At 40.3% G+C, this 27,556-nt stretch overlaps 1 protein-coding gene across 4 annotated transcripts; it reads left to right on the top strand.

Annotated features, from left to right (window-relative positions):
* The first annotated feature begins 3,069 nt into the window (after positions 1-3,069).
* esrp2 (epithelial splicing regulatory protein 2) lies at positions 3,070-26,762 on the top strand. 4 transcript variants are annotated; one of them, XR_014891230.1, is made up of 18 exons: positions 3,071-3,263; positions 3,443-3,595; positions 4,056-4,184; positions 11,108-11,221; positions 11,649-11,763; positions 12,270-12,365; positions 13,337-13,391; positions 13,904-14,014; positions 14,591-14,723; positions 15,006-15,048; positions 18,313-18,614; positions 19,203-19,436; positions 19,758-19,956; positions 22,997-23,201; positions 23,365-23,554; positions 23,897-23,925; positions 24,524-24,624; positions 25,316-25,336. XR_014891230.1 is itself a non-coding variant. In XM_085266786.1 (17 exons), exons 2-16 carry the CDS (start codon positions 3,464-3,466, stop codon positions 24,608-24,610), a joined length of 2,145 nt encoding a protein of 714 aa, XP_085122912.1. In that variant the 5' UTR covers positions 3,073-3,263; positions 3,443-3,463; the 3' UTR covers positions 24,611-24,624; positions 25,316-25,455. The 4 variants fall into 4 exon arrangements, 2 of the variants coding, with proteins under 2 accessions (XP_085122908.1, XP_085122912.1); XR_014891217.1 differs by having other exon boundaries at positions 3,070-3,263; positions 23,365-23,925; positions 25,316-25,334; XM_085266786.1 differs by lacking the exon at positions 23,897-23,925 and having other exon boundaries at positions 3,073-3,263; positions 25,316-25,455.
* The last annotated feature ends 794 nt before the right edge of the window (positions 26,763-27,556 follow it).

Raw genomic sequence — 27,556 nt, 5'->3', positions numbered from 1 at the left:
GAGAACTTCATCAGAGATCTGTCTGGCTGCTTTAATATAAGGATTTGAACATTTGTAACCTTTTTGCCTCATTCTGTAACATTTCTGATAAACTTTTAATCTGATAATATTTTATAAAGGTGTTCTTTTTTCAGCCATGGCAGATTAAAATTGACCTGATAGTCTACTTCAGACAATAGTCATGCTTTCAACTTCCTCTCGATGAGTAGATTGCCAAATGAAGACTAGCATGTTTCCTTTGCTAAGCAGCAAAAAAGCGGAATCGTGCCCTGATGTTTGTCACATTTGCACATGTTGGGAGTGACAGAGTTCAACGTCCAGTTATTCACAGACATTTTTAAAGGCGCACATATTAACAAATTAGTCGTGTTAGTTGTAGTATTTTACGTTTATCTGTCCCCACAGCTACACAGCAATAGTTTTGATTAATTTATCGGCCAGAAGATGGCAGTGGTTGCTCTGTACATTTGTACTTAAGGGGTGGCTGTTGTTCAAGAAGTAGGGCAGGTCACCTGCTAATCAGAAGGTTGGTGGTTTGAGCTCCGTCTGCTCCCGTTTGCATGCCAAACATCATTGGGCAAGATACTAACCCCAAGTTGCTCTCCAGATGGATGCTTTCTGATGCATCCATACGTGTGTGAATGTTAGATATAGAGGACTTACATAGGCAAAAGCAAAGGAATGAGGTGCTTGTATGATTGGGTGAATGAGGCAAGTTGTATAAAAGCACGTTGAGTGCTCAGTTACAGTGTTCATGATATGAATCTGTTGTGGGAACAGGAACCAAGCTTTTCCATTCTTTCTCCACTTTAGAAATACACATCTACAGAGTTTATTCATGATTTAGCCCCCACAAGTCTTAATCTCAGCCATATACAGTGAATTCTGTGAATTAAGTCACTTAGCTTGTAAAACATCATATTTTGGCAAAGTCATTGAACAAACGCACCACAAAAACCTTCAATTATAGATGTGATTTCATTGTTTTAAGCCACACAGCTGGAAGAACTGCCATTCCAGTCTAATAATTTTCCTGTCTGTTTAAATATGAGATGAACAAGATCTGATGTGAGAGCATTCACATTTCACTTAATTGTTTGGGCATGAGTAAGTCAGAATTATTTTGAATATGACAGCGGAAAATTACAACGCTCAAAGGGTGTGACAAAACTGAGCTCACACTGGTAAGCATAGTTGACTTGCTTGACATTTTCTCACAGAATGAGGAAGCAACTTGTATATCATCATCAACAGTGTGGTATGTGCCTGCTGTTCCCATTGCCTTTCATAAGGCATATTACTGCATGCTTACCACATTTAAGTTAGGTTTTAAGTCTCTGCTATATAATAATATTGTGTAGTGTGAAGGTTTTTCCAAGAAAACCTGGCTTATACTAATAAAGCCGCATGAACAAGCAGGGGTTTTTTTGCTATTCTTTTAAGTCATACTTACCTAACAGGACAAGACTTGCCACCTGGTACATCAGAGCCGCCAATCTCTTCCAAAAAATGTACACAGAAGTGTCAAAGGTTTTAGCGCTGGCTTTCTGGAAGCTCATCCACTTTACAGCCTATGATAAAAGTTATGCCAAAGCACATTATTTAGGAGGATATTTGGAGTGTGAATGTGACATGTTGTCTTTCTCAACTTTTTCACCAGTTACACCTGCTGAAAGGAGTTAGCTTGTGACTTTACTCTCCGGGTCAGTCTACATGCATAAGCATGCCCTCAGTATGATGTAATGAGGATAAATGTTCTTTGCTGTTGTGTTGAAATATCATTATATGTCTCAGATTTCAGCGTTTTCCAGTGTCCCTTAAGTAATCGGACTGGTTTGGCTGGAAATAGTGATTCAACATGAGAAAGGAGACACAAGGAATTACTCTTGAGATAGGGGAGATTTATTTTGAGTGAATGGACATGAAAAGGCAAAAAGCCTTGCATTCAATGCAGTTTGTTGGCCCATAGCAGGCAGAACAGGGAGTGTCAGTAGCAACAAAACCTTGGATTTCTGGGAACTGGGCCAAAGACTGGTGAAAACTTCACTGCTATTTTGAAGTACCTTAATTTTCTGGCGACAAATACTTTCTATTGACAGGTACATGCAGCGTATAACAATACAGTGGGATTTTAGAGGGAAGAATATGGATCACAAGCTGGAAATGTAAAGTACATTGCTAATTCCACTGTTCTTCCTTGTGGTAGAAGTTCCAGGATGTGTCCTTTTGTTTTGTTCTTAATTTTTCCATTTGCCCTTTATTCATCCCTGCATTTACTACTACCGTTTACCCAAAACTACATTACAATTAAGAAGCCTACAGAAGCAATAAATCTTTCTTTTGCCTGAGGCAAATGCATGTTGTTCTGTACATAGATATTTTTTTTTTTTTTTGTGATCTCCATGTTTACAGGTTTTCATTCTGGAAGTGAAATAACATTATCTGAAGACAAGGAAGCAAACAGTGAAATGATAAGTGTGAATTTGTGCGCAGAAACACTTTCGTTGCATCAAAGTTCCACACTGGCATAAACATGTAGTGTCTGAACACCTTTTTAGAGAATAAACATGCTGGAGTATTTTCTGTCACCGTGCCCACTGAATTACAGCTGGAGCAGAAGTCCCTAACTAACTGTTCTTACCCTAGTCACGTTTGAGATCAAGTTTGACATGGGTTAAAGCAAATGTCTGGACAAGATGTGATCCAAATGGCCCAACACCTGGCACATAAAGGGGTTGTTTTTAGATTATATTTTTTGCAAATTCAGGTAGCACAAAACTAATTTTAATGGAAATGCACAGAGTTTGTCCCGCAGTTCAGTTTCTCTTTAATGTACCTTTATGTGCCTGTATGATTCGGTTCTCTTCTTTTCCACTATCACCGTGAGACATCTGCAGGTTGCCCGGCGTGGTCTGCACAGCGTACGCATAAGCCTCATGGAGCGTCGCCCCGTTTTGTCTTCCACATACTTCCGGATTTAACAGCACCAATAAGCCAATGAGATCACAACACTCACCTCAGCGTCCCGCCCTCACCTTTGCGAACCAGCCAATAGAAGACGCCCCCGGGGCTCCGCTCGCGCAAAGGCCTAGCCATACAGGTAACTCGGTGAAAAAAAAATAGTAAGGGGAGGAAGAAAAAAAAAAACAAAAAAAAACCTCCGGGCTTGTTATGGCGTTCGTGTGAAGGAAACACGGATTTCCACCCTTCTTTACCAGTTAAACCAGTATCTCTGGATAGAACACACTCAAGTACTGCAACAGGTAGAGTCTCTGACCGCAAAGTCTTCCGTGGCTCCTCTGAAAATAATCTCCCCCTTTTTTTCTTTCTCTCTCCGTTTATCTCAATTGAGTTTCCAGCTCTTTTGTTCGCTCTTCTTATCACTTGGAAAAGGTGAACCCTCGTGTTATTTTTTTTATTTTAATCTTTGCTTTAATTGTAGTTTTTACCCTTGTGGTCCCTGATGGCTTCGCACAGTGATACTCTGGTGGTGTTCTTTGGGGCAACAGCTGGTGAAAATGGGGGTAAACTGGGTTCGGATGAGAGGGAAATAATTCTCTTGGTGTGGCAAATTGTGGATCTACATGAGAAAAAGGTACGGACCTTTCTGACCCCTTCGTTCGTTGTACGGTTTCTTATGTATTCAGAGTGTTTGTGGCATAGTGTCTACCTGTAGAGTCTGACATTTAAATCAACATGGTGTGCTCTCTGAAACCGTGTGGAGCCCGCTTGTCTTGTTATGCTAGCTAACGCTACTACTGCCCGTCGTTAGCGCACCTTTTTAACAGGTGTGCGACCAAATTAAAAAAAAAAAAAAGCAGACAAAAATGGGGGGCAAACACACCTTTTTGGTTTAATATGTCAGCTTCTCGATGTAAACGACGCTTTATTGACAATTGAGTGCTTTTTTTTGCGACTGCATTGTCAATTCTGTTTTGTTTGTTTTTAAACAAGTCATTTCCTGTATGTGGGGGACCTTTAATTTGCTATAAGTTAGCATATTTTTTGTCATCAAACTGTATTCCTACGCCATGAAACGCTAAATGCTTTCACAGGTCGGGAAGCTTCATAAATGTTTTGTCAAGCCGGACACCTTGGAGCTGACAGACCAGTGTAAAGAGGAGACTGGGCTGACTGTGGACGACATCGTCAAAGCTGAGCCACTGGACAAAGTTCTGCAACAGGTTAGTCTCACTGGTCTTTTCAGGTGCATTGGGAAACTTGAAGTGATGCATACGGGTATGAAAACCACAGCAGCTGCTCATTTTGTGGGAAACCCAGAAGCTTATTAAACCCACAAAACTTTCTTTTGGCAGGTTTTTGCCTAGAGCGTGATGCGATATGACAAGCCTGACTGGGTATTAAGCTGTAAGCTAGAGTAAGAGTGTCAAATTTCCCACATGATCTTTTTGTTTTTTAAAAGTGGTGTTCCACCTGGTTGAGATGTCATTGGTTTAGCCCTGACAGTGAAACTCTGCTGATGGCTTGCAGGAGCTCAAGAGCTATGATGGGGCAGAGCCTCAGGCGTCTGGAGATGAGGAGTCGTCGCAGGTCTAGTCTTGCCCAGGCCTCATGTATGCTGTAGACATCTGGAAAGCAGAGTGTTTACCTGGGACCGCACCTCTGTTTTAGGCAGCAGCACAGACAGGAGGGTGGAAGCTTTCAGGTTGTGGGCTTCATCTTTAGCACCTGGTTACAACACTTCTTTATGACCAAGATGTAATTTTTCCTCCCTTAGTCCCCACTGTCTGGAGGTATATGTTGGCAAAAGTGCTTATGTTGCCAAACATGTTTTTTCCAACCACCCTTGAAAGGAGTGTGTATTTACACTGCATGCAGTATTCCTGCCCCTCCAGTAGTAGTACTTTAAAAACCTCTCATTATCACGGTGAAGCAATATGTTGGTGTTAATGTTTGTGCTGTTGTGGTCTGATTGCAGGTCTGTTTGGGTTTTAGCGTTCTTGTTTTTATTGCTTATTTAATTCCTTCTGAAATTTTGAAGCAGTGACGCTCCTGGGATTATTATACCCAGCGTGTAACATTCCACAGTTTTCATTTACATGCTGATGTACATTCAGGTCGCCCAAGACCTCAGCTTCAGCTACTCCAGCTTAGATTGTGTGCTGAACCTTCAAATATTAACCCAAGCAATCAGTTTGGTCTTTTCATACCTTTGTCTCATTGGTTGCGTTCTCTCTCTGCTCGTCACTCAGAGATAAGTGTTACCCTTGTTGATAGGGGGAAGAGAAGAAAACTGACATTTTTTCAGATATACAGTCTAGAAGCTGTTTGGCTCATGTTTAAAATTTAGAAGTGATGTCCTACTCCAACTTATAAGAATTGAGGGAAACGAGCAGTTGCCTTTTGTTTTCTTTTCCTTTTTTTTTTTAAAGTGGTGGGCTTATTGTATTGACCTGTGTGGTCAGAGCACCCAAGGACATGTGCTGCATTTCTTTTGTGAAAGATTGATCAAGGTAGAGAAGCCTGGAGAGATTAGCAGGACTGTTTAAAACTTTGCTCCCATACGTTTTGGTGCAATCTGCAAAACACTGTCAAAACTTCTATTTCTATCAGTCACTGTGTGTTAATTTTCCTACACAGAACAGACTGATATGTTTTGCATGATGCTTTGCCATTGCATACAAAAAGCAGCACAGTAAAAAAAAAAAAAACCCACAGGATGTACCGTACATCATTCTATTTCAAGGTGTAGAATAGATATAAGCATATGTAGGCATTTTTCAACCCTATGTTTGCAGCTCAGCAAAATTATTTTAACCTCCTATGTGGTTGGTGAGCTTTCAGTTTCCAGCTCACACTTGTCTTTTTTTCCTTCTTTTTTTTGATACCAAACAAATGTACCAGGCTGCTGTCAGAACAGGTTTGTGTGGAGCACGATAGTCCAAAAATATGTGTAGGTCACTGTAGCTGTAACACTTTTTACAGTATAGTTTGCATATCACACCTGCAGGCCACTCATGTTTTTCAGAATAAATTTGTATTTAGCTGTAACGAAGCTATTTCTGACTGTGAGGGTGTGGGTTTGTTCAGCTTGCAACACAACGTGTAGCGTGTTTATGAAAAATGTCATGTGATGTGAGACTGTATCTACATTACTGTGAAGCTGAAATATCACATTCGTATGCAGTCACGGCATATAGAAATGTTTCACCTGTTTCAGAAATGTATCCAGTAATCCAAGTTAATAACATTTGGTTCTCACTTACAAAGGCAGCCAAGTTGTGACATGCTTCTTATGATGAATCACACGAAAGTCTCGCACACAACCAGGATTTGAATATTTCAGCAAAAAGCCTTGTAAAGATGACAGATTTGTGCTAACACAAATAGTTATGCCAATTCATCATCACAGCTCTGTTACTTCTGCTGGGTGTGTCTAAATCAAACATGCCGTTAATTAGTATGTGAAAGGAAGACTGTTTATTACAACAACTGCAGAAGGAAGATATTGAATATATTTGGATCCACTGCAGATCCTACAGTGAGTTTTCAGTCTTCACAGTGCAAGAACAAATAGAATTTATGTTTCTTATTATGTTATGCGCCCTCACGGCTCGCACTGATTTGGGAAGCCTGGTTTTGAACCCTTAAATTTTTGTTGGTGGCCATATTTGAACAAGACAGTATAAAGCTAAGTTCAGCCAATACAAGCAAACTTGATTAGCAATAATAATAATAATAATAATAATGGATTGGATTTATATAGCACTTTTCAAGGCACCCAAAGCACTTTACAATTCCACTATTCATTCACTCTCACATTCACACACTGGTGGAGGCAAGCTACAGTTGTAGCCACAGCTGCCCTGGGGCAGACTGACAGAAGCGAGGCTGCCATATCGTGCCATCGGCCCCTCTGGCCAAGGCATTACATGTTGCAAATATAGGTACTATATTTGTGTGAAGTAACAGATTTTTATTAAAATATTAACTTTTCAGCCACCTATACTAGAGGCAAACTTCTAGGATGGGCTTTACCGCACACAAAGCCTACTTGACATCTTAACTTCAGCAAAAATTGCATTAAAATGTTCCAAAAGGCAACAACACGCAAACAGAGTCAAGAAGTCAAGTTTTGTGACTCGATTTAGCTGAGGTAAGGCCGGTCACTGACAGTATTCACCTTTCAGACCAAGTGGTCATGCTGTTAATAATTAATGTTTTAACCATTTTACAAATTAAACAGGTGAGGTATATAAAAATTCAAGGGAAACTGGCTGCAAAGTTTAAAATCAAATGTTTAAAGTTGGGCTTTATCTGTTTATTTATTCATTTCAAGTATTATTTCAGTTTTTCTATTTTATGTGTAATATGACAAAGTCTAAGCTGACAGGGGGAAGAAAATATAAAACGATGCAGCACAAATAGAAAAGCACAATGTGTTTCCAGCTGCTGCACCTGTAAGAAACAACAAAAGGAGGAAAAACACATACCTGGAACATAGAACACAAAAAATGGAAAGTTGGGCATTTTAACAGAAGTTAAAGACACTGATTTGCCTTCAGGGCAAGCTTTAAGTGGCCATTTAGGGGAATTGCACAAATTCGTGTGACGCTACTGCCTTGGCTTCATTTTCCAGCGAGCTGCCGAACAAATTGTGCTCTTGTAGCTAGTAGAGCTCATAGTAGGGCGATCACTTGTGAAGGAGGGCAAACTAGCTTACTGTTGTAAAACATTTCCCATGTGATTTTTGGCCTATAGTTGCAAACAGTGTGAAGACCATGTCACGTGTTCGGTGGTGTAAGCGTGTTGAAAGTTTCCCAAAGATATTGCTCGGACACTCCCAGCCGCTCTTATCAGAGGTTGTTTCAGTCACCACCACCTTACCTCACCTCTACATACAAACAGTCCAGCTACAGTAGAGCGCAAACTCTGATAGGACTATGTTCAAAGGCCACTTCCTCCCACTTATCCATGAAAAGTGCTTTCAGAGGAGAGTGAGACGCAAAGTTGCACCATTAATGTGCAAAACTAAACTAAAAGTAAACTTTTACTTTTAAAAACTACTTGTGAAAAAACATTTTAGCTGAAAAATTAAAAGTTGTTCAGAGCCTGAGAAGGTCTTTGAAGGTCATTCATGAGACTTTGTATGTTCAGAAGACTGAGTCACCAAAAGCGAACTCTAAAATTAAAAACTAAATTAAAACCAAGCATTTGACTGAGCAAATGAAAACTCAAGAGAAATGAGCAAAGCCATTCTGGAAACTGAATCTGAGCTAAAATTAAAAACAAAAAGTCAAAACAAAATAAAAATGAAAGCAATTAGAAATCGCAAAACTATAACATGTGCAACTTCAAACAAATATTTTTGGTTCATTCAAACAAAGATAAGTCTGCAGATTATAAAGGGGCATCACCAAACATCAACTGTGATATGGGTGATCACATCAGGATGGGGCGACCGTGGCTCAGGGGGTTGGGAATCGCATCTGTAACCGGAAGGTCGCCGGTTCGATCCCTGGACTCTCTGTCCTGGTCGTTGTGTCCTTGGGCAAGACACTTTACCCTACTTGCCTACTGGTGTTGGCCAGAGGGGCTGATGGCGCGATATGGCAGCCTCGCTTCTGTCAGTCTGCCCCAGGGCAGCTGTGGCTACAACTGTAGCTTGCCTCCACCAGTGTGTGAATGTGAGAGTGAATGAATAGTGGTATTGTAAAGCGCTTTGGGTGCCTTGAAAAGCGCTATATAAAATCCAATCTATTATTATTATTATTATTATTATTATTATAATATTATTATTATTAATGAACAGCCATTTTTGACAGGTTTGCTAGTGAGGAATAATGAATTAACAGCGTTGTTAATTCAGAACTGGAGCGTGCTGCAGGCAGAATAAACACCAACAGTCCTGAGAAGAAAAAGACTTTAGCTAAATATTAAAAATAAAACCAGATTAATCTAGAAGCACTGGCCCTTTTTCAGTGGTCACTTTATGAGTTTGGCTCTTGTCTGTGATATCGCTGTTTGATTAATTTTCTGTTCTTCGTGTTTGCTCTTTTTAAACGTGGATTTTGACACTGTGGAGAAAGAGAGGGTGTGTCTCTGCATCCTCTATAGCTTTTCTCTCAGTAATCCGGCTTTAGACAAAAGCAAAGGTGGAGCTGCATGAATGGCTGTGAGCAAATATTAGTGCTGTTATCGCTGTACACATGAAATAGAAACTAATTTTAAGTCCATACATATTGCACTAAGCTGATCTCTATAACTTTTTGTCTTTATCTTTTTTTTTAAAATAAGTATACATAAACTGAATCACTCACACACACCTGAAGTAAAAAGTAACTTGTAAAAATGATGCTTTGCATCTTTGGGGCAGTTCAGCGGTCGTGGATTTAAGTTGCATAACTGTCTTTTCCTTTTGCATTTGCAGCCTATTTTGAGTGTAATGATTAATGCATTGACTGAAGAGGGTTTTCATCTTGATGAACAATGAATAGTAGAGTTACTTTTCATGTGGTTTGCATATCACCTGTAAACCACTATCTTTAACACAACTCTGGGAATGGTTACGTAAATTGTTTGTGTATGTTTTTGCTAATTAGGTTGTGCATTTGTTTCATTCATAGCTGAGCATGTGGTTTCTCCAATGTTGCAATGACTCCTTTAATAAAAACTCTTACATGTTTCTGTCCATCCATCCTAAAACCCCTCTAATCTAACCCCGAAGCATTTCTTTCCTTGTTAGTAGATGCTGCCAAAAAGCAGGTATGGTTCAAAGATGATTTTGAGTGTTCTGGGTTTTCTTGTTTATTTGTTAATGCTATTCTCCAATATGTGTTCTGTTTTGCTACAGGTCCCTGAAAGTTGGTTGGAGTCTGTTTCAAGTTTGCACATGAGTTAAAGCAGGGGTCTTGAGAAAACTTGCCATTACGTTGACATTGTACCTATTTTGCAAGCTGCAAAGCCACAAACTGCTTTTAGAGAGGAGCCAAGCACTGCCTCTTTATTCAGCTCTGACCTTTATTTTTCCTCTAATACACCAGTTTTCTTTCCAAATTATTTTCCACAAGTATCCTAACTTTAAGAAGCCTAATGCTACCAACAGCAGCTTGCTATAAATCAAATGCTGTGTCAACAATAAGTGAACTCCCAGCTTTATGAAGCAGCATGAAATGGTGGGAAGCCAAAGAAAGTTTGTGAAACATTTAAAGGGGGCCAGAGGGGCCGATGGCGCGATATGGCAGCCTCGCTTCTGTCAGTCTGCCCCAGGGCAGCTGTGGCTACAACTGTAGCTTGCCTCCAGCAGTGTGTGAATGCGAGAGTGAATGAATAGTGGCATTGTAAAGCGCTTTAGGTGCCTTGAAAAGCGCTATATAAATCCAATCCATTATTATTATTATTATTATTATTATTAATAAATGTTTTTCTCATAATATGGTGGCCAAAACGGTATGAAAATGTGATGGAAAATTTGATTGCAACTTTTTTGCAAGTGATTTGTTTTTCTGTACAAGAGGTGTCCTTCATTGGCAGTTAACTGCTGCCAATACAGGTTGACAAAATACAAGGAAGGGGGCTCAATAAATGTTGTAGTTACAAATAAGCATGGCTATGTGGGAGGTGATGGTATTTGGGACTGGGTGGCGAGGCCATCAGTGTTTATGCAAAGTGGAGACCAGCAGGTTTGACTTGTATGGGTTGGGATTTTAACTCGTCTGGCTGCTACTGTACAAAGAGAAAACGGTGGTGCTGGTGATCAGTGCTGTAATAATTCCTCCCTTTTGTCTGCACCCTCCCTCACTGGGCAAACACTGAAACCTGTTAGACGAGCGTCGCTTGTAATGAGGAGACAAATGTCAAACACAACACCACCTTCACTTTTCTGTCTTTAGATCTCAAGTACACTAACAGATTCTCATTTGTACACCGTAGGTGACGCAAGTGGAATGATTTTAAGTCCCACTTTATTTTGGATTACTTCCCATTAGCTTTTCTTCTCTCTTGCTCTTTAAAATATACTTTTAGGCAATTTAAATATGGTGCCATTTCAATCACAGTTCTGCTTTTTTTTTTTTTTGTGAAGGATAAAAATACTCCAGTCAGTCTTAAAGTGGCCTTTCTCCTTCCTCTCTCTGTATCTGTGCAGTTCCAGCAGTCCGTGTCATCAGAAGTAAAATGCCTTGGCAGGACCACGTACACACTTTGTGTGGACAGTCCCCTTGTCATTCGTCAGGCCCTCCACCCAGAAGCTTCCAAAAAGGTGATTATTTCACTCCATTGTTCCATAAACTGGAGAAACATAGAGAGTAACATATAAAAATATAGGATTTTAGAAATATTTCCAGTATTTTTTTTTTTTAATATTTGAAACGAGTCTTGTGAATCATGACTCAATAGTAGAAACTACATTTTTCCCTTTGATTACTTCAGTTCAGTTTTATTATAGTTTGTAATAAATTGGCGTGCACTGATTTCGTATTACTAACTAATTATAGCCATTTGACTTACATTTACCTCCTATTCAGTAGCACAGTGTGATGCTAGTGTGCACATACCCTCTCCATCCAAATTCTCTCCTCTTCAGCTGCTTGTTTATTAGCATCCTGCTGTATCCAGTTTCCATATCAGATTTCCAAACCCTCATTTTGCTGCACTAAGTAACTTTCTTTTTGTTTGTTCCTATCCAGAATCTGGTCCTACCTGAAATATTCTTTTCATTTGTGGATGTGAGAAAGGAGTTTCACAAATGCTGCCCAAATGCTGGCCTTGCGCAGAAGCTCACACTCACCTCGATGTTGGAATGTATCCTTTGCTAGCCTGTCGTGGCTCAAGAGTTGGCAGTTCGTCTTGTAATCGGAAGGTTGTCAATTCGAGCCCTGGCTCGGACAGTTTCAGTCGTTGTGTCGTTGGTCAAGACACTTCACCCGTTGCATACGGGTGGTGGTCAGAGGGCCCGGTGGCGCCAGTGTCCGGCAGCCTCGTCTCTATCAGTGCGCCCCAGGGCAGCTGTGCCTACAATGTAGCTTGCCATCACCAAGAGTGTGTGTGAATGGGTTAATGAATGTAGTGTAAAGCGCTTTGGGGGGTCCTTAGGGACTAAGTAAAGCGCTATACAAATACAGGCCATTTATCATTTACCATGTCACTGAAATAGGACATTTTATAATCCTGACAAATAACAGAGTCGTAATAACAGAGTGTTTATACTTTTCTGAAATACTATATAATAGTTTAGCAAGTAAAAGGTAGTAAAATATCAACATGTAGTCAGAATAAAAACTGGGATGCAGCCTTAACTCTGTGTGCAGATGTTGGTCTCCCTGCTGTGTCAGAGGAGTCGATAGGGGTGAGGGAGGTGAGGAGCATGGTGCAGCTGACGCTCTGCATACTGGCTGAGCCCCACAGTAAGTAATGACAGGCCTTCTATCTCAAGTAACCTCACACTGAACAAGATGCTTAATACCTAGTAGCTGAAACTAAATTAGGCACAGAAAGAAGACAAACTGACCGATGGGGAGAGCAGTGAAGTGATCAAGGAGACCGTACTTTGTGTTAACACACTATGACTACCTTTGATATAATCAGAACTGTGTCTTTGCATTAGCCCACAGCAGGAAGAATATGGAAACTGGAAGCCCTCATGTTTATACAACAAACATTTAACCATGTTAATGTACAAAGTGGAATTTTGTCATTAATTTCTAACACTGAAATTACACACTAGCTAAATAGTCAAAGGAGAATGCTACAGTTAAGGTTTTAACATCCTTTTTCTTCTTCACATGGTTACTGATTTTATCCACGTGAACATACAGGTTCATATTCATAAGATCACATGTTCAAAAAATAAAAATGGCCATACTGACTGAAGAAAAATAACTTTAAATGCAGAAATAATCGTGTCATCTGAGCTAAAGATGTTATGACGAGTGAGCCTCTGTTCTTTTCTTTGAATTATCCCAACTACTAAACATACACCACACATGGGGAAGAAAGTAAAAGAGTGACTGTGATAGTTGGTTAATGATTAAACCGTGCCTTGATTATATTATTTCTATTTAAGGAACAAGTACTACTATTTATTTATTTTTTTTATTGTGACCCACTGTCAAAATGCGTGTTACAAAGTAGCACTTGTTTGTCAAAAGTTTTGTACATACAAGTAAAGTGAGGCAACATATGTAACAATGAAAACATGTCAAACTTTAAACTGAGCCAGAGCGCTCCGACTCTATCACTGTTATCACAGCCAAGTGTGTTTCTGGGTATTACAAGTTTGTGTTGTGCTCCTCTCTACATGAGAGGGAGCGTTGGACGTGCGTAAGCCAAAAACACATCCCATAATATAATGCTGTTTTGCTTTTGCTTTTTTTAGATCACAAATTCTCCTGTGTTGAAACAGTGAACTACAAGTTTGACTCAGGCACATGGTATGTATCGACCTTCAACACAAATATTATCTCAGTCCATCTCTGTGTAGTTTCTTGCCACACCTGCAGCCAGGCAGTGCTGTTTAGTCTGACAACCCCCCTCGACCACATTCGGGTCTCAGACCTCTCCGGCTCTTAGCATTGATTACAGCAACAAGGAAACCACAGGTGTGTTATTAAACCTGTCCAACTTTGCCATCAAGTGCTTACCAGGATATCTTATAGCAGAGCACCAAATCCTGCTGTTCTCAGAAAACCAAAAGCCTCTCACCTCGACAACCTTCTGACATTTAATCATGGGAGTGTGTTACTGTGTTTAGCACTTACTCTGAGTGTCTACTCGATCTGTTTAAACGCAACAAGAATCAAGGTTTTTCTGTTTGTTTTCCCTAAATCCCAGTCATTTCCAACAAGGCTTTGAATATTCTGCACACATTATTTTATATATATATATAAATAAACTATTAATAGTTTTATTTATTTAAATTTTCCCCACATGGTGTTTGGTGCAGCAGTAAGACTGAGCCGGTGGACAGTGAGGCTGTGATCAGAGCACGAGGGCTTCCATGGCAGTCCTCAGACCAAGACATTGCTCGCTTCTTTAAAGGCCTCAACATCGCCAAGTACGTTGGATTTTGTGCTCATCTATCAAAATGTCTTTGGAGCCTTTAACATGTTAGTCACAGAATTTGTCAACGTTTGCAGTTAGGGGAACTTTATTCTGTTACTCTTTCCTTTAAAATACTTTCCAGATTATGAAATGCTTTTAAAGCCCAATGGAAACCTGACCTTGTTGAAACAATTGCTGTGTCCAAGTACAGCCTAATCTTTGCTAGTCATCTTTTTAACATCCACTGCTACACTGTTAAAATGATTTCTAGAAATATTTCTGGTATTATGCTTTTTCTGTCTGAGAGTCTGACATGCTATGCCTTCACAATATACTGGCAGCAGCCAATCTGTTCACACAGAGCTAAAAGACTGGAGGCATAACAGATGTTATATTAACTGCCAGATTACAAAATGCTAGTTTTGCTGAATTAATGACTTAGTCAGGCTTTGTTAGAGTTTTTGATGGCGATGATATGAAAAGACAGTCACGGTGGTAGAAATTTAAGATGGAGAAGATTTTGTTTGAGAACCCAGCAGATATAGGTAATTGTCCCTTGCATTCATTTATCGGTGCCCTTGTGTTTCAGGGGTGGTGTGGCGCTGTGTCTTAATGCTCAGGGCAGGAGGAATGGCGAGGCCTTAGTTCGCTTCATCAACTCTGAACACCGAGACCTGGCATTGGAGCGCCACAAACACCACATGGGCAGCCGCTACATTGAGGTGAGGTTCTCTCAGTTCAATTGTGGCTCCATGGTGTAGTTTTTTTGGGGGGGAATTAAAAAAAAAAAAAAAATCTGATTAGAGTCCTCTTTTGATGTCATTAAGAAGTCGAGCTGAATGTGAGATTTAATCAAATTAATACCATCAGTTTTATGAAGGAGTTTTGTGACGTGATTTTTCTTCTTTCCTTGCTTAAAAGTTGGGTGATTGACGTGTCTATTTGATTTTTGCCTGAAATCGTAGTCACATATTCATATTAAGTTTTCATCTCGTGTTTTTCAGGTCTACAAGGCCACAGGAGAGGAATTCCTCAAGATTGCTGGAGGTCAGATTTCAGGGTTTTTTTCTCTTTCTTTTTCTCCTCTCACCTGACCATGATTACATGGTCATACTGAAAGACTTTCTCAGTGTGAGGTAGCATTTTGTTTCATGGATTTCCTGCACTTTTGAAAAAGGAAAAAAAACCCACCCTCTCGCATCTGTAAAAGTTCACCACTTTGCTCTCTTAAAAGAAGGAGAGAAATCTCCTCTGTGCTCTAACTCTCCTGTTACCTGTGTGTTTGCCTCATCCCAGTGGCTCCCTTATCTCAGACTAATGAAAGGCGCTTTGTGAGGTGTATCCCCCACAGCCCCCATCCCTTGCTAATCTCCCCTTCCCTAGGCCAACCCCTCTGAGGCCACTTGGAAAGAAATTTTATTCTGGGCTAACAGCAGTTCACCTGTTCTGTTCAGTTTAGCCTCCGGCTCCATTCCCCCTGAGGGAAAGAGGGCTGTCGCCCAGTAAAAGGACCAACTCAGTGCTAACACAAAATGGGTGTGAAGAGACAAAGGCATGGCCCGGGGCCTGAGAGGAAGCCAGTAGTAACACAAGGGTAGAGATAGCAGTCAAAAGAAGCACAGCCGCTTGCAGCAGAGAACTTACACTGGCTGCTTGTTGGACCCTGGACTTTAGTCAGTGGGTTAAGAATCAATACATATCGATAGCACAGTGAACTTTAAGCAAACAGTGGAGAAGCAGACACAATGCATGATAAATGAAAGCAGTAAACATGTAAACAGATGTGTAGATTAAATTGTTTCATTGTTTTGGATGTAAAGCTTGAAATTGAAAGATCTAACATTTTTCCATCCTCTGCAAAAATACCTTTAGGCTGCCGATCTGAGTTTACTGAGTAAAGGTGGAAGAAACAGGATCAATAAAGAAGAAATATTAAAGCCATTGAACCAAAAATTATATTAACCTGATCACATATCATATAAAATTAATATCTGGAGATGAGTCATTAAAATTCTTGATCTGATTAGTTGTGAAGTTTCTTTTTTTTCTATGTACTTTTATACTTTCTGCATTTGTTACTGCACATTTTATAAATCTTACTGTTTACAATTGACTTTGTGGTGGAACAAGACCATTTGTGTCTGTAAACCTTCTCTTTAAAGGCTGATCCAAGTAAATATAGCCTCTTTTTGCTGTTTTTGTCTCACACCCAAACTGATCTTGCCTGGAAGCACACCAAATGAGGGACACAATTTACAGAAACTGTAAACCAAAGAGAAAAATTTAACTTGGTTAAGTTAAATGTGTCCGTGGGCAACGCTGGTCACAAGTGTCAGGCTGGGCAGCCTTCTTAACAATTAACTTCATTTAATAAGATGTATGTAATTGTAACCTCATCTGTTTATCTTTAATGATCTTTTATTAACCAGTATCACAATTTCAAGCAGCTTAAGAGTTGTTCCTTAATATTTGCTGTTTTCTCCAGTTTTGAATTAGATTTAAATTCTCAACATTAAATGGGTCCAATTGCAGTCAAATTTTAATATTCCTAGAGACCACTTTTTTGGCTTTCTCCAGGTTCGTAATTTCGTTCATTCTAGAATTCCACAGTCTTCAGAAATAGTTATATATGATGATATTGAGACATTTCTTATTAAGCGAAAAGACAGAACTCATTTTATCTCAGCTTTTTACTCTCTCCTATATACTCTTAGTAGCAACACACTGAGCGCTATTTATAAATGGGAGAGAGATCTTAATAATCAATATACCGAAGAGGAGTGGAAAGGAGCCATTAACATGAGTAGTTCCACTTTTACTTGTAACCGCTTGCGAGAAACCCAATACAAAATCATACATCGCCTTTATATAGCTCCTAATGTCTTGCATAAGATTGCACCTCATATTTCCCATCTTTGTAGTAAATGTCAAAAAGAAACTGGCACTTTTTTTCATTACTTTTGGGAATGTAAATTAATCAAAAGATTTTGGAGCTTCATATCTCAAGAACTAAGTAATATTTTTAACAACCTGATTCAAAGGGACCCCGGGTACTTTCTTCTCGGCCTACCCTCAAAAGAATTAACATTGAATCACTTGCAGCGCAAATTATGTCACAAACTATTGCTGGTAGCTAGGAAATGTATTCTCATTAATTGGGTTAAGGATAAACCTCCCTCTGTGACGTTGTGGTACAGAGAATTATTTAAAGTTATTCCTCACGAAAGAACTGCTGCTATTTTAGGAGGAAATGAGGGTCTCTTTCTCAATGTTTGGACCCCTTTGCTTTCTTATTTGCCAAATGATTTGTCCCAACTCTTTCTTCTTCTCTGTTTGGTTGTGTTGTTTTATGCTATTCTTGATAAACGAATAAAAATTGTATATCAAAATGTAAATGGGTAACCATAAACTTTAAGACACACATTCATATCTCTCTTACAATAAAAAGTGACAGCTTAAGTTTCTTTAGAAGTCACTTTACAAATTATACATGGCTGCAAAATACAGGCATTTTTAGCATTTCTTTCAGCTTCATTTCTCTTAGCCAAGCTTGCCCCAAAGGTTTACATGTCAAACCCTGATTCCATACTAATTTATTGTGCATTAAACTGTACAGTCGGTCTTTGAGCACAGCACTGATCTGTGCTTTCTCTGTACACCACACATGCAGAAACGAACTGCGTGCTGCATTACTTGTGTGCCTTTTCTACCGCAGCTTGTATTTTTGTTTATAGTTTAGAATTTAATGGATTGCAGGAAATGTTGAAATTTTATAATTTGTGGGTGATAACATAAAATACCTTGATTTTTCAGATATTTAATATTGTAGACTAGCTGACATGGCATAAATGGCATCTATAGGTTACTTAGTTAGTTGATCCACTACTTTGTTTTAGGCTGAGTTGAAATATGATGGCTTGCATTTAATGCTTCATGTTTGTTAAATCCTCAGTTTTCAGCTTTTCTTTTGGGTCACTGGAATTGAATGATTGTCCCGACAGCAATTCAAAAACTTCATTAAATATATGGATCTATACAACCAGAGGAATCACAGTCACACTTCCTGTCCCTTGGTTGCATTGTTACTGAGTCAAAAGTCTGATTTATGACTCAGCTTTGTTGTTCCTAACTTGTGGACTGATCAACTATGACAAATGCAAATACTCCATATAACAAGATTTACTTTCAGGGTGGCTGTTAAAAGTAACTTAGTCAGCAGAGAGTGAATAGGACTTTTTGAGAATTACAAAGTGATTTTTGGAGGCCCTATGGTGTAGCGAGCTTTATCCTTCCTGTCCTCTGTGACTATAGGTACATCTAATGAGGTGGCCCAGTTCCTGTCCAAGGAGAATCAAGTGATTATCCGTATGCGGGGATTACCATTCACTGCCACACCACAGGACGTGTTGGCCTTCCTTGGTCCTGAGAGCCCAGTTACAGATGGCACCGAGGGTCTGCTGTTTGTTAAGTACCCAGATGGGCGACCCACTGGTGACGCCTTTGTGCTCTTTTCCTGTGAAGAGTATGCCCAGAATGCGCTGAAGAAACACAAACAGATCCTCGGGAAGCGTTATATCGAGCTGTTTCGGAGCACTGCAGCAGAGGTGCAACAGGTACATTCTTCCAGTTGTGTGGCCTGAAAGTTTTTCTAGCTGTAGTTTTTGATGTAACAAAAAGACAACATATAACTGTTTGCGCTTAGATTCTCGTTGTAATGCAAGAAAAAGATGTGCTACTCCAAAAACAAAAAAAAGAAGAAAGTTTCCCGTGCAAGATACTTATTAGATGGGTTTGTGTTGTGTAATACACTTTCAATTGATTCTTTAGTGCTCTCAGAATAGCCTAAGAAAGTCGTTTTTGTGCAAGTGTGAGAGAAAGTTATGACAGTCACCATGGCCTGAGGTCCACAGCAGCTGTTTCCTTGGGTTTCCAAATGAATGGTGTTATGGCAACATAGAGAAGTGAGAAAACATAGTATCCAGAGTGCGAGGTATTAATAAATCAGACAATACTGGAGTTTGTGCAATACTGTAGATGACAAAATCATTTGTGCAATGTGTGTGTATTTATTTTTTTTAGTCACCATGACACTCGGTTACTGTTTATGTATTTGTTGTACATTTTTTAATGCTTGTTGCATATGCAGTCAAGATTCATTTATTTATTTATTTATTTATTTTGTATGTGTCTGTGCTTTCCAGGTTCTGAACCGCTACATGTCCACACCTCTGATCTCCACACTGCCCCCTTCGCCAATCATGCCTGTCCCAGTCCTCACAACACCTCCGTTCCTTCCAGCAGCCAGCAGCACTCGCGACTGCGTACGCCTCCGTGGTCTGCCCTACACTGCTGGCATTGAAGATATCCTGGAGTTCATGGGAGAGCACACTGTTGACATCAAACCCCACGGAGTCCACATGGTCCTCAACCAACAGGTCAGCCTATTAGAGAGTCATGGGCCCAGGCATACTTGTAATATTAAAGCTCTATATCTTAATACTGACTTTAAAAATAACAGCCATACAGCATTTTCACTTACATCTTCATCGTAAATCTCTAAAAATGAGAAAAAGTTTTGTAAATGTTACCAAAATAAAACAAAGTAAAAATAAAAAATTGGGAGGGGCAATATTTGCAAGTCCAGAACAGCTCAATGTACTGTTAAAATTATTTTCCCCACAGATTTACTTACACTTCACACAAACACACATTCATTCAGTCATTTGTTAATTGGATTTCTACCCCTGTCTGTGCAGGGACGGCCATCTGGTGATGCCTTCATCCAGATGAAGTCACCTGACAAGGCATTTATGGTAGCCCAAAAGTGCCATAAAAAGACAATGAAGGACCGGTATGTGGAAGTCTTCCAGTGCTCCACAGAGGAAATGAGCATTGTCCTGATGGGTGGAACTCTGAACCGCAGCGGCCTCTCCCCACCCCCCTGCAAGCTTCCCTGTAAGTCAGAAATGCCAAATAAGGTCCACATAAGCAAGAGTTGCAGTAACATTTGATTGATTGATTGATTGATGATGATGATGATGATGATGATGATAATAATATCTGAAAACCATGCTACCATGTTGGAAATTCTGCTTAATCTTTTCTGGTTCTAGCACTTCTCCACCAGATTAAAACATGCCAACACTGAATAGAAAGGCCAGTCTTGTACAAGGATTAAAGTCTCCCTAAGAATGAGCTGTAATAACACTGAATTTCTTTTTTTCCCCCAATAACACTGAATTTCATCATCTTTAAGTCACACTTTACCAACATCTTAGCTTCAGCTGTACTTTGTTTAGTGGTGAGCATGTTAAATAGTGGTTAGTGAAAAGGTGCCTGTATTTGTGTTCAATCAGACTCTTGACCTCTGTAAACAAAACAAAGCCATAGGTCATATTCAAATGAAAGGTGAGGCCAGTGTGCAAGCGCCTTAAATCTGCATTCTTTTTAATGGGCAGCATAGGCGGAGTGGTCCGTTTGCAAAAAGGTGCCCGGTTGTATAGAAGTCTATGGATAAACGGAGCTCATTTTCTTTGCTGCACACTTTCCTGATTCCTTCATAGACTCTGTTGCTAGTTTCAGGTCATAAACCACAAGGTTCATTTTGAAAATTATAGACATTATTAGCCATAAATGAGGACATTCAGAGTATGGCTAACAACTTGTCAATCACAGGTCATTCATGCTTCGACAGTGTTGGGTGTAGTTCGTTCCAAAGCAAGTCTTCACTGTAATCACCTTACATTTTTCAGTAAGGCACTGCACTAAATTCAACACTCACATTAGAGCAGGGCGATATGACCAAAAATATTTATCACGGTATACATTTGAAAATTTGCGATAACGATATAACTGACGATATAATTGACAATAGACAAAATGCTTTACAACTCCACAACTTTATTAGTGCAAAAAACCCCATCAATGTATTTTCACTTAAACAAGCAGCTTTTTTTATGTGCATTAAAGTTATATAAAAATTTAACAGTGCAAATGCAAATTCCTTGCTGACAGTTTAACCAAAAGGCATTTCCAGTGGAAACTGGCCGACATATCCTCAGCATAACCATGTATAATATCCACAAAACTTAAAAAGAGGTTATACACACACAATACGGTAATATTATGTTGAAGCACAGTACGTATCACTCCTCGAAGCTCTGCCTACGATAGCCGTAATGCTTTGACAATCCATCAAGCGGTGCGGCTTCGTAGCTTAGCAAAGTCCTACTGAAACATTTGACAGATCTTCGAGCGCCGTGTACCACATAAAATCGTTTCGAGGTCAGTAAACACAACCAGAATTCATACATAAGGCACACGGGATTATAAGGGGCACTGTCGATTTTCAGAAAAATCAAAGGATTGATTTTAAATGTGCCGTATTTTCCAAAAAACACGGTAATAACGACGGCTCGCTAGCATGCGCTACCAAAAATAGTGCTTTGTTGTGTATCTGACGGACGAAAGCCAAACCAGTTCCACACCACTGAAGTCACAGCATTTTTACAAACCAGTTCTGGTTCATCTGTTTCATTTAACGATCCGCTTTCGCTCTTCTCATTCTGCGTCACCGCCATGTGCGTATGTAAACAAAGGCACTACGCATGCGTGTTTTACCCATATTCTATTGCGATATTTCATTTTCCTATCGTTGCCCAAAATTACACCGGTATTACCGTGAACGGTATGATATAATCCAGCCCTAACTCACATTACAGTTACAGTTATGCTGCTACTTGGATTACAAAGGTTCTTAAGTTATTGGAACACGCTTATATACAACAACAGTCCTTTGCAAGCATCTGCACAGACAACACCAGAACCCAGTGCTTTACAACACTGCATCTGACTCTTTACATTGTGTTTGGTAATGTAAGGATGGATGTAGTTCCTTGTCCTTGGAAACCCGTTCCACAAAGCTCTCTACACACTACACTTTTGCTGGCCACATGACGATTGGAGGTAGCGACTGACACTGCAGAAAGTTGGTGACCTCTGCTCACTATGAGCCTTACCATCCGCTGACCCCAGTCTTTGATTTTACATGGCCTACCGCTTCTTGGCTCAGTGGCTGTCGTTCCCAGTCACTTCCACTTTAACAGTTGACTTTGGAATATTTAGTAGTGTTGAAATATCCCAGCTGGACTTGTTGCACAGGTAGCATCCCATCACGGTACCATGCTGGAATTCACTGATATAATGTAGCTGCTACTAGAGGTTATTTTGTTTTGTTTTTTTAATTATCAAATGTTGACACTTTGTTAAATTTGCTAAATACCTACTTAATAAAGGTTGTTTTGCTTTTTCGCCTATATCTTAACTAGAATTAAGAATTGGGGTAATATCTTTTTGAACATAATTTTACTCAAACTGACCCCAAAAATGCTGCCAGAAGATCAGCAGTGCTGGTACCATGTTGCCTGACTAACACTGGAACTGCCCACAGTTTCGCACACGTAGTGGCTGTTTGTCTGTAAATAGATCTGTGCCATCATTTGTGCGTGTTTACACTGCACCATGAAGGACACTGCGAGCTACGTAAATAAATTCTGATGGGTCTTTAGGGGCTTTCAAGTAGTTTTTTCTGGCCTAGATCTTATTTTTATAGTTATGGTTTTAGTTTTTAGTTTTATAGTTGGGTTATAATCAGTGCATCCCTACATGTTTGACTACCTTAAAGGTGCAGTATGTGAAATGCTCTACTCAAAAAGGCCATTGTTTCCTTTTTGTGTGCAGCAGCTGCTCTACATTTGTTTCTTAGTCTGATTTATTTTACCTTTCAGAGCCGTTTGAACGCTGACATCTAACACAATTTTGCAGTCCTAAGTTTGTCAACCGTAGGAATGTGTTGTGACATGTTTATGACAGCTTCTGCAGTTTATCCAGAGACAGTTGTGCAGCATGCTCAGTTGATTCATATGCTTGACAGCACTTTACTTGTGGCGGACTGTACACACACCTTACACATGCATACCTCTGTCTCTTTCTGTAGGTCTGTCTCCCCCCACTGCCTATGCTGCATTCCCCACTCCACCTGCCATTCTCTCTGAAGCTGCCCTCTACCAGCCTCCCCTGCTTGCTGCTCCCAGACCTCCTCAGACCACCGCACACAGCCCTGCTCACACTCTGGCATACTACCCCCCTCAGCCACATCTCTATATGAACATGAACATGAACTACACTGCCTATTACCCCAGGTAAGTACATTGTGATCTAAAGCACATGTCGAATGTGACAAACTGATAAAGGTCAAAGGTTAAACTGCAGCATCACAGGCTGGCAGAAGAATACAACTGTGAGGTGGCAATTTTAGTATTCATCATAACTTTGCTTTTCCACTTATTCCCATTTGCTCTCCAGCCCTCCAGTGTCTCCCTCCACAGTTGGCTACTTTGCAGCTTCACCTGCAGTGGCAGTTGCAGCTCAGCCCCACCATGCTGCAGCTGCCGCCTCTCCTGTATTACCCCAGCATGGTGCCCTGGTCAGGATGCAGGGTCTGCCCTACAATACTGGAGTCAAGGACATCCTCAGCTTTTTCCAGGGATACCAGGTCAGTACATGGAACTCTGAAATGAAAGCATGTTTTAATTCACAGGAAATGTGGAGCCATATACTTGAAAAGCTTTGTCTTGTATTTGGATGTATCAAGCTTTTGAGATAACGCCTTGAATAGTGACAGGATAATTGTTGTCAGTTTCTTGCAATAATTTGGTAGTTACTCTTCCCACAGTGGGTGAGTGCCACGTGAAAGTTTCTAACTGTTGAACCATTCGGCGCATTTACTTCTGTGTTTTTATTGCAAAATTACACTATAGTACTACTCAATTAAAGGGACATGTGTGCACTTGTGCTCTTCCCCCTCCTGTTTGCTTCCCGTGTCTAATGCCGCCAGTCCAAGTTAGGTGGAGTCCCCTGAAGCAGGTATGAACACTGATAGGTGTGGCATCAGACATTTCCCAAGATGGGGAGGGAGAGGGGTGGGGTCTGAGGTGTCATAGGGTGGTTGTTGTTGTTGCTGCTGTTGTTGGGGCAAAAATCTGCGGTCTGCTTTTGGTCTTCATGGTTCATGTGTTTTATAAATCTGTGCAAATATCAGGTTCAGAAAAATAAACTTGTTTTGAGTTGCACACTCAAGATTGTTGGAAGTAGCGTGTGTGTGTGTGTGTGTGTGTGTGTGTGTGTGTGTGTGTGTGTGTGTGTGAGAGAGAGTGACTGTTGGCTGAACCATTGCAATTGTATCCCTGTTGGAGTGTGTTTTTCTGGCTACAATAGCTACTCTCACACTGGTCCTGGGTGAGAAAACTATTCCCATACCGCCACTGGTATCCTTTACCACACACTCCCCTCAACTAAACACTCTGTAGTTAAAATGACACCTACTCAGGCGTGTGTGTGCTTTGTTTTTCCTCCTTCAAATAACATGTAACATATTTTTCCCAAAACTGTGTACTGCCATGTGTGAAACAATGTGGAGGGGTCCCACCCTGACTGTGTGTCCGTCATTATGCTGTATCTGTAGTATGCCCCTGACGAGTACAGCGGCGTGGTTCAGATGAGCGAACAGGCCAGGAGTCTGATTCAGCCCAAAGAATGGCTCTGTCTTTAGGGACTCGCCCCAAGGTAAGAAGAGCCTCCGGACTAGAGCAGCGGAGTGGAGGGAGAGTGCATGTCCTAGACTTGACTAACATCTTACTGTTTTGGCCGTCGCACGACATCAGATACAAATGGCTACTAGCTTTAAAATTGTCAACAAGTACTTCCAAGACAGTATTTAGACTTTGAATCACTGATGTATAAATTGCAGTAGGAGCTGATCATGATTCTGCACTGTTAAAGTGATCCAGTCTATTTCATGCTGTCAATCATTACTTTTGGCTGTATTCACAAAAGAAAATGTTATGACTGTCTCCCTTTGTAATGCTGTGACATGTGATTGATAAAGCTTCATGGATTGTTGCTGCTGTCACTGCTGTTGTGATCAGTGGATTGATACATACCTGCATGTCTGAAGGAATGCAAGCTCCTTTGTTGCATTGAGCGGATTTTGGTGCAGGATCCGAATGCATGCAAACTAACCAATGATTGTGTTGCATCTAAACCTGCCTTGTGGGTTTCAGGTCTCTGAGAACAGCATGTGCTCTGCTTCTCTCTTCAAACTTTTGGTTGCTTTCTGACTGGACCGGTTTGATGAGATAGTCTTTTCCCAGTGCATTATTCCTCCTCTGCTTTGTGGGCTCCCCCTGGTGTTTTTATGCTCCAGTTACATTAAAAATACACTTACTGACTTCATCACTTTTTTTTCCCCCTGCAGCTTCAGCCAGACGCCGTTCTCATCTTGTATAACTTCAGTGGGCAATGCAGCGGCGAGGCCTTGATCACCTTCCCCAGTGAGGAGATCGCCAGGCAGGCTGTAGCCGAGCGCTCCAACCACCCCTTCTATGGGCAGCAGGTCCACTTGGCCTTCTGTAACTGACCACTAGCCCTCCATCTCCTTCCACCTCGCTCAATTTAGCATCCCACCAAAGAGCACTCTCCTGCAAACACCTCTTCAACCTCCGGTTATTCCGATACTCTGTCAAACAGCTATTGCTCCTCTCATTTTTCCACGATCTGCTTTTCACACCTGACACTACTGGTACTGGCACTCCTGAAGCTGCTGTTGGAATTTGAGCATCTACTTACGCTCAGATTTTCAGGTTCATGTCACTTTGTGGATGTCATGTATAGCATTTCTATGTGTTTGCACCAACTGTAATAGCTGGTTGTGGAGAAGAGAGAGTAAGGAGTGTGGACAAACCTAAATGTGGATGATCATTTAAATGCACACTGCATGTGTTCCCCATAAAACTGTACAGATGTTCATCCTGGAATGCTTGAGGTTGTAAAAAACCAAACAAAAACAAAATACAAAAACAACAAACTTCTACACACAGTCATTTATGTATATTTCTAAATTTTCACTTTGCAGCAGTGTGGGATTTCCTGTGTGTTCGCTCTGTGCAAGCACAGCTGCGTGCATGCGTAGGCTTTTGTTTATTATCTGGTGGCCTGCAGCAGTGTATTTGTAACACTGAAAAGAGAAAAAGCCATAAAGTGTGACTTAGACTACTGAAAGAGAGTATAACTGTACACTTGTACTTGTAAACTGTCATGAATTAATTTGACATAACTTTGAGCTTCAGGGACTACTAGTTTATACACAGCTGTGCAACAGGAGCAACTAATGCACAACTGTTTTCTATAAAAAAAACAAAACATTTATGTACAACATACTGTCATCCTATTTAGACTTTTTCCAAGCACTACAGATTTCTTTTTGCTTCAGTCAGACTTGAAGAACTGAGTGTCTTTAACAGAGTAGCACAATAAAATAATTATATTTTTATTAATGTCATTTCTTTACAAAAACTAAGATTTTGTTATCAAATGAACATGTGTTTCCTAAAGTTGTTTATAATTAGCTACTGTATGTCTTTTGTTCTTGTCTCCAGAATATTTATGTCTGTCTGTAGCATGCTTTAATTCCTATCAGAGTACTGTGTAAAGCTGCATGAGTTTTTCCTGTGGCAGGCCCTCTGACAGCTCACTTAGTTTTTCACCTTTACTGCGCCTACATCACCCAGAGTGCTATACTGGCCCAAAAGAGGCTAGGGCAACCTCTGGTGGCAGAGGAGATATTTCTTTTTGTAGCAAGTTTGAGACTTGCCTGAATTTAGATCTATGTATAGACTGTAAAGAATAAAAAGTGTTGACAATGATCTGTGTTAGTTGTTCTTATTTAGAGACAAATGCAAAAAACTGATTTCTAGTAACTTCTACTCCTGGTGTTTGTTTTGGGTTTTTTGTTTGTTTGTTTGTTTGTTTTTTTTTCTCAAAATGCTGATGAGTGATGTATTTCAACCTCAACATATTTTAGGCTACTATCAACCCACCTAGAGGCATTTGGATTATCACTTAAAGTAAGAGGCCATCTTGTTAGGTCCACTTGTTTACCTGCCTATAAATGTTATCTAATTAGCCAATCAAATGGTTGCAACTCACTCCAATTGTGCATATAAGGTCAAGATGACCACCTGTGTTGGTGTCATAAAGCTCCACAATCCTAATCCCCATATTTCAATCCAATAGAGCATCTTTGTGATGGTGGAACATCACAAAGATGGTGGAAGATTCGCATTGCGGATGTGTAGCCGACAAACCTGCGGCCACTGTAACGCTGTCATGGGATCGAATCTAGTCTGTGGCCTTTGTGTGCAGTTTGCATGTTCTCCCCATGTCTAAGTGGGTTCCTCCACAGTCCAAAAATAGGTGTGAATGTGGACATGAATCTCTGCCTTACCTCTGTGATAGACTGGTTACCTGTCCAGGGTATTGATAACTAGATAAGCAGAAGAAAATTGAAAGGATCTATTCTTTGAAAATGTGCCATTAAAACACAGTAAAACAAGCCCAACCCTACCCTTAAGACTAGATGGGTTGATTACCTGTTACAGCTGAAGCGGTCAAAAGAATGTCTGTAAATAAGCAACAAAGTCCTGTTGAATTGTAGAGC

The sequence above is a fragment of the Mchenga conophoros genome, linkage group LG1, assembly GCF_057382185.1.
Source record: "Mchenga conophoros isolate Kocher_MC1m ecotype Shallow Benthic linkage group LG1, M_conophoros_male_GT1.1, whole genome shotgun sequence".
Taxonomy (NCBI): Eukaryota; Metazoa; Chordata; class Actinopteri; order Cichliformes; family Cichlidae; genus Mchenga; species Mchenga conophoros.
The sequence above is the reverse complement of the archived record's forward strand: the minus strand, read 5'-3'. Positions and strand labels throughout refer to the sequence as shown.

What these genes read in the sequence shown, in the direction of transcription:
- esrp2 (XM_085266782.1), top strand. Translation starts at nt 3,464, where the DNA reads ATGGCTTCGCACAGTGATACTCTGGTGGTGTTCTTTGGGGCAACAGCT. An exon ending in TGGACAAAGTTCTGCAACAG is followed by an intron (nt 4,185 to 11,107) that starts GTTAGTCTCACT and finishes GTATCTGTGCAG; the next exon opens with TTCCAGCAGTCCGTGTCATC. An exon ending in ACCCCCCTGCAAGCTTCCCT is followed by an intron (nt 19,957 to 22,996) that starts GTAAGTCAGAAA and finishes CTCTTTCTGTAG; the next exon opens with GTCTGTCTCCCCCCACTGCC.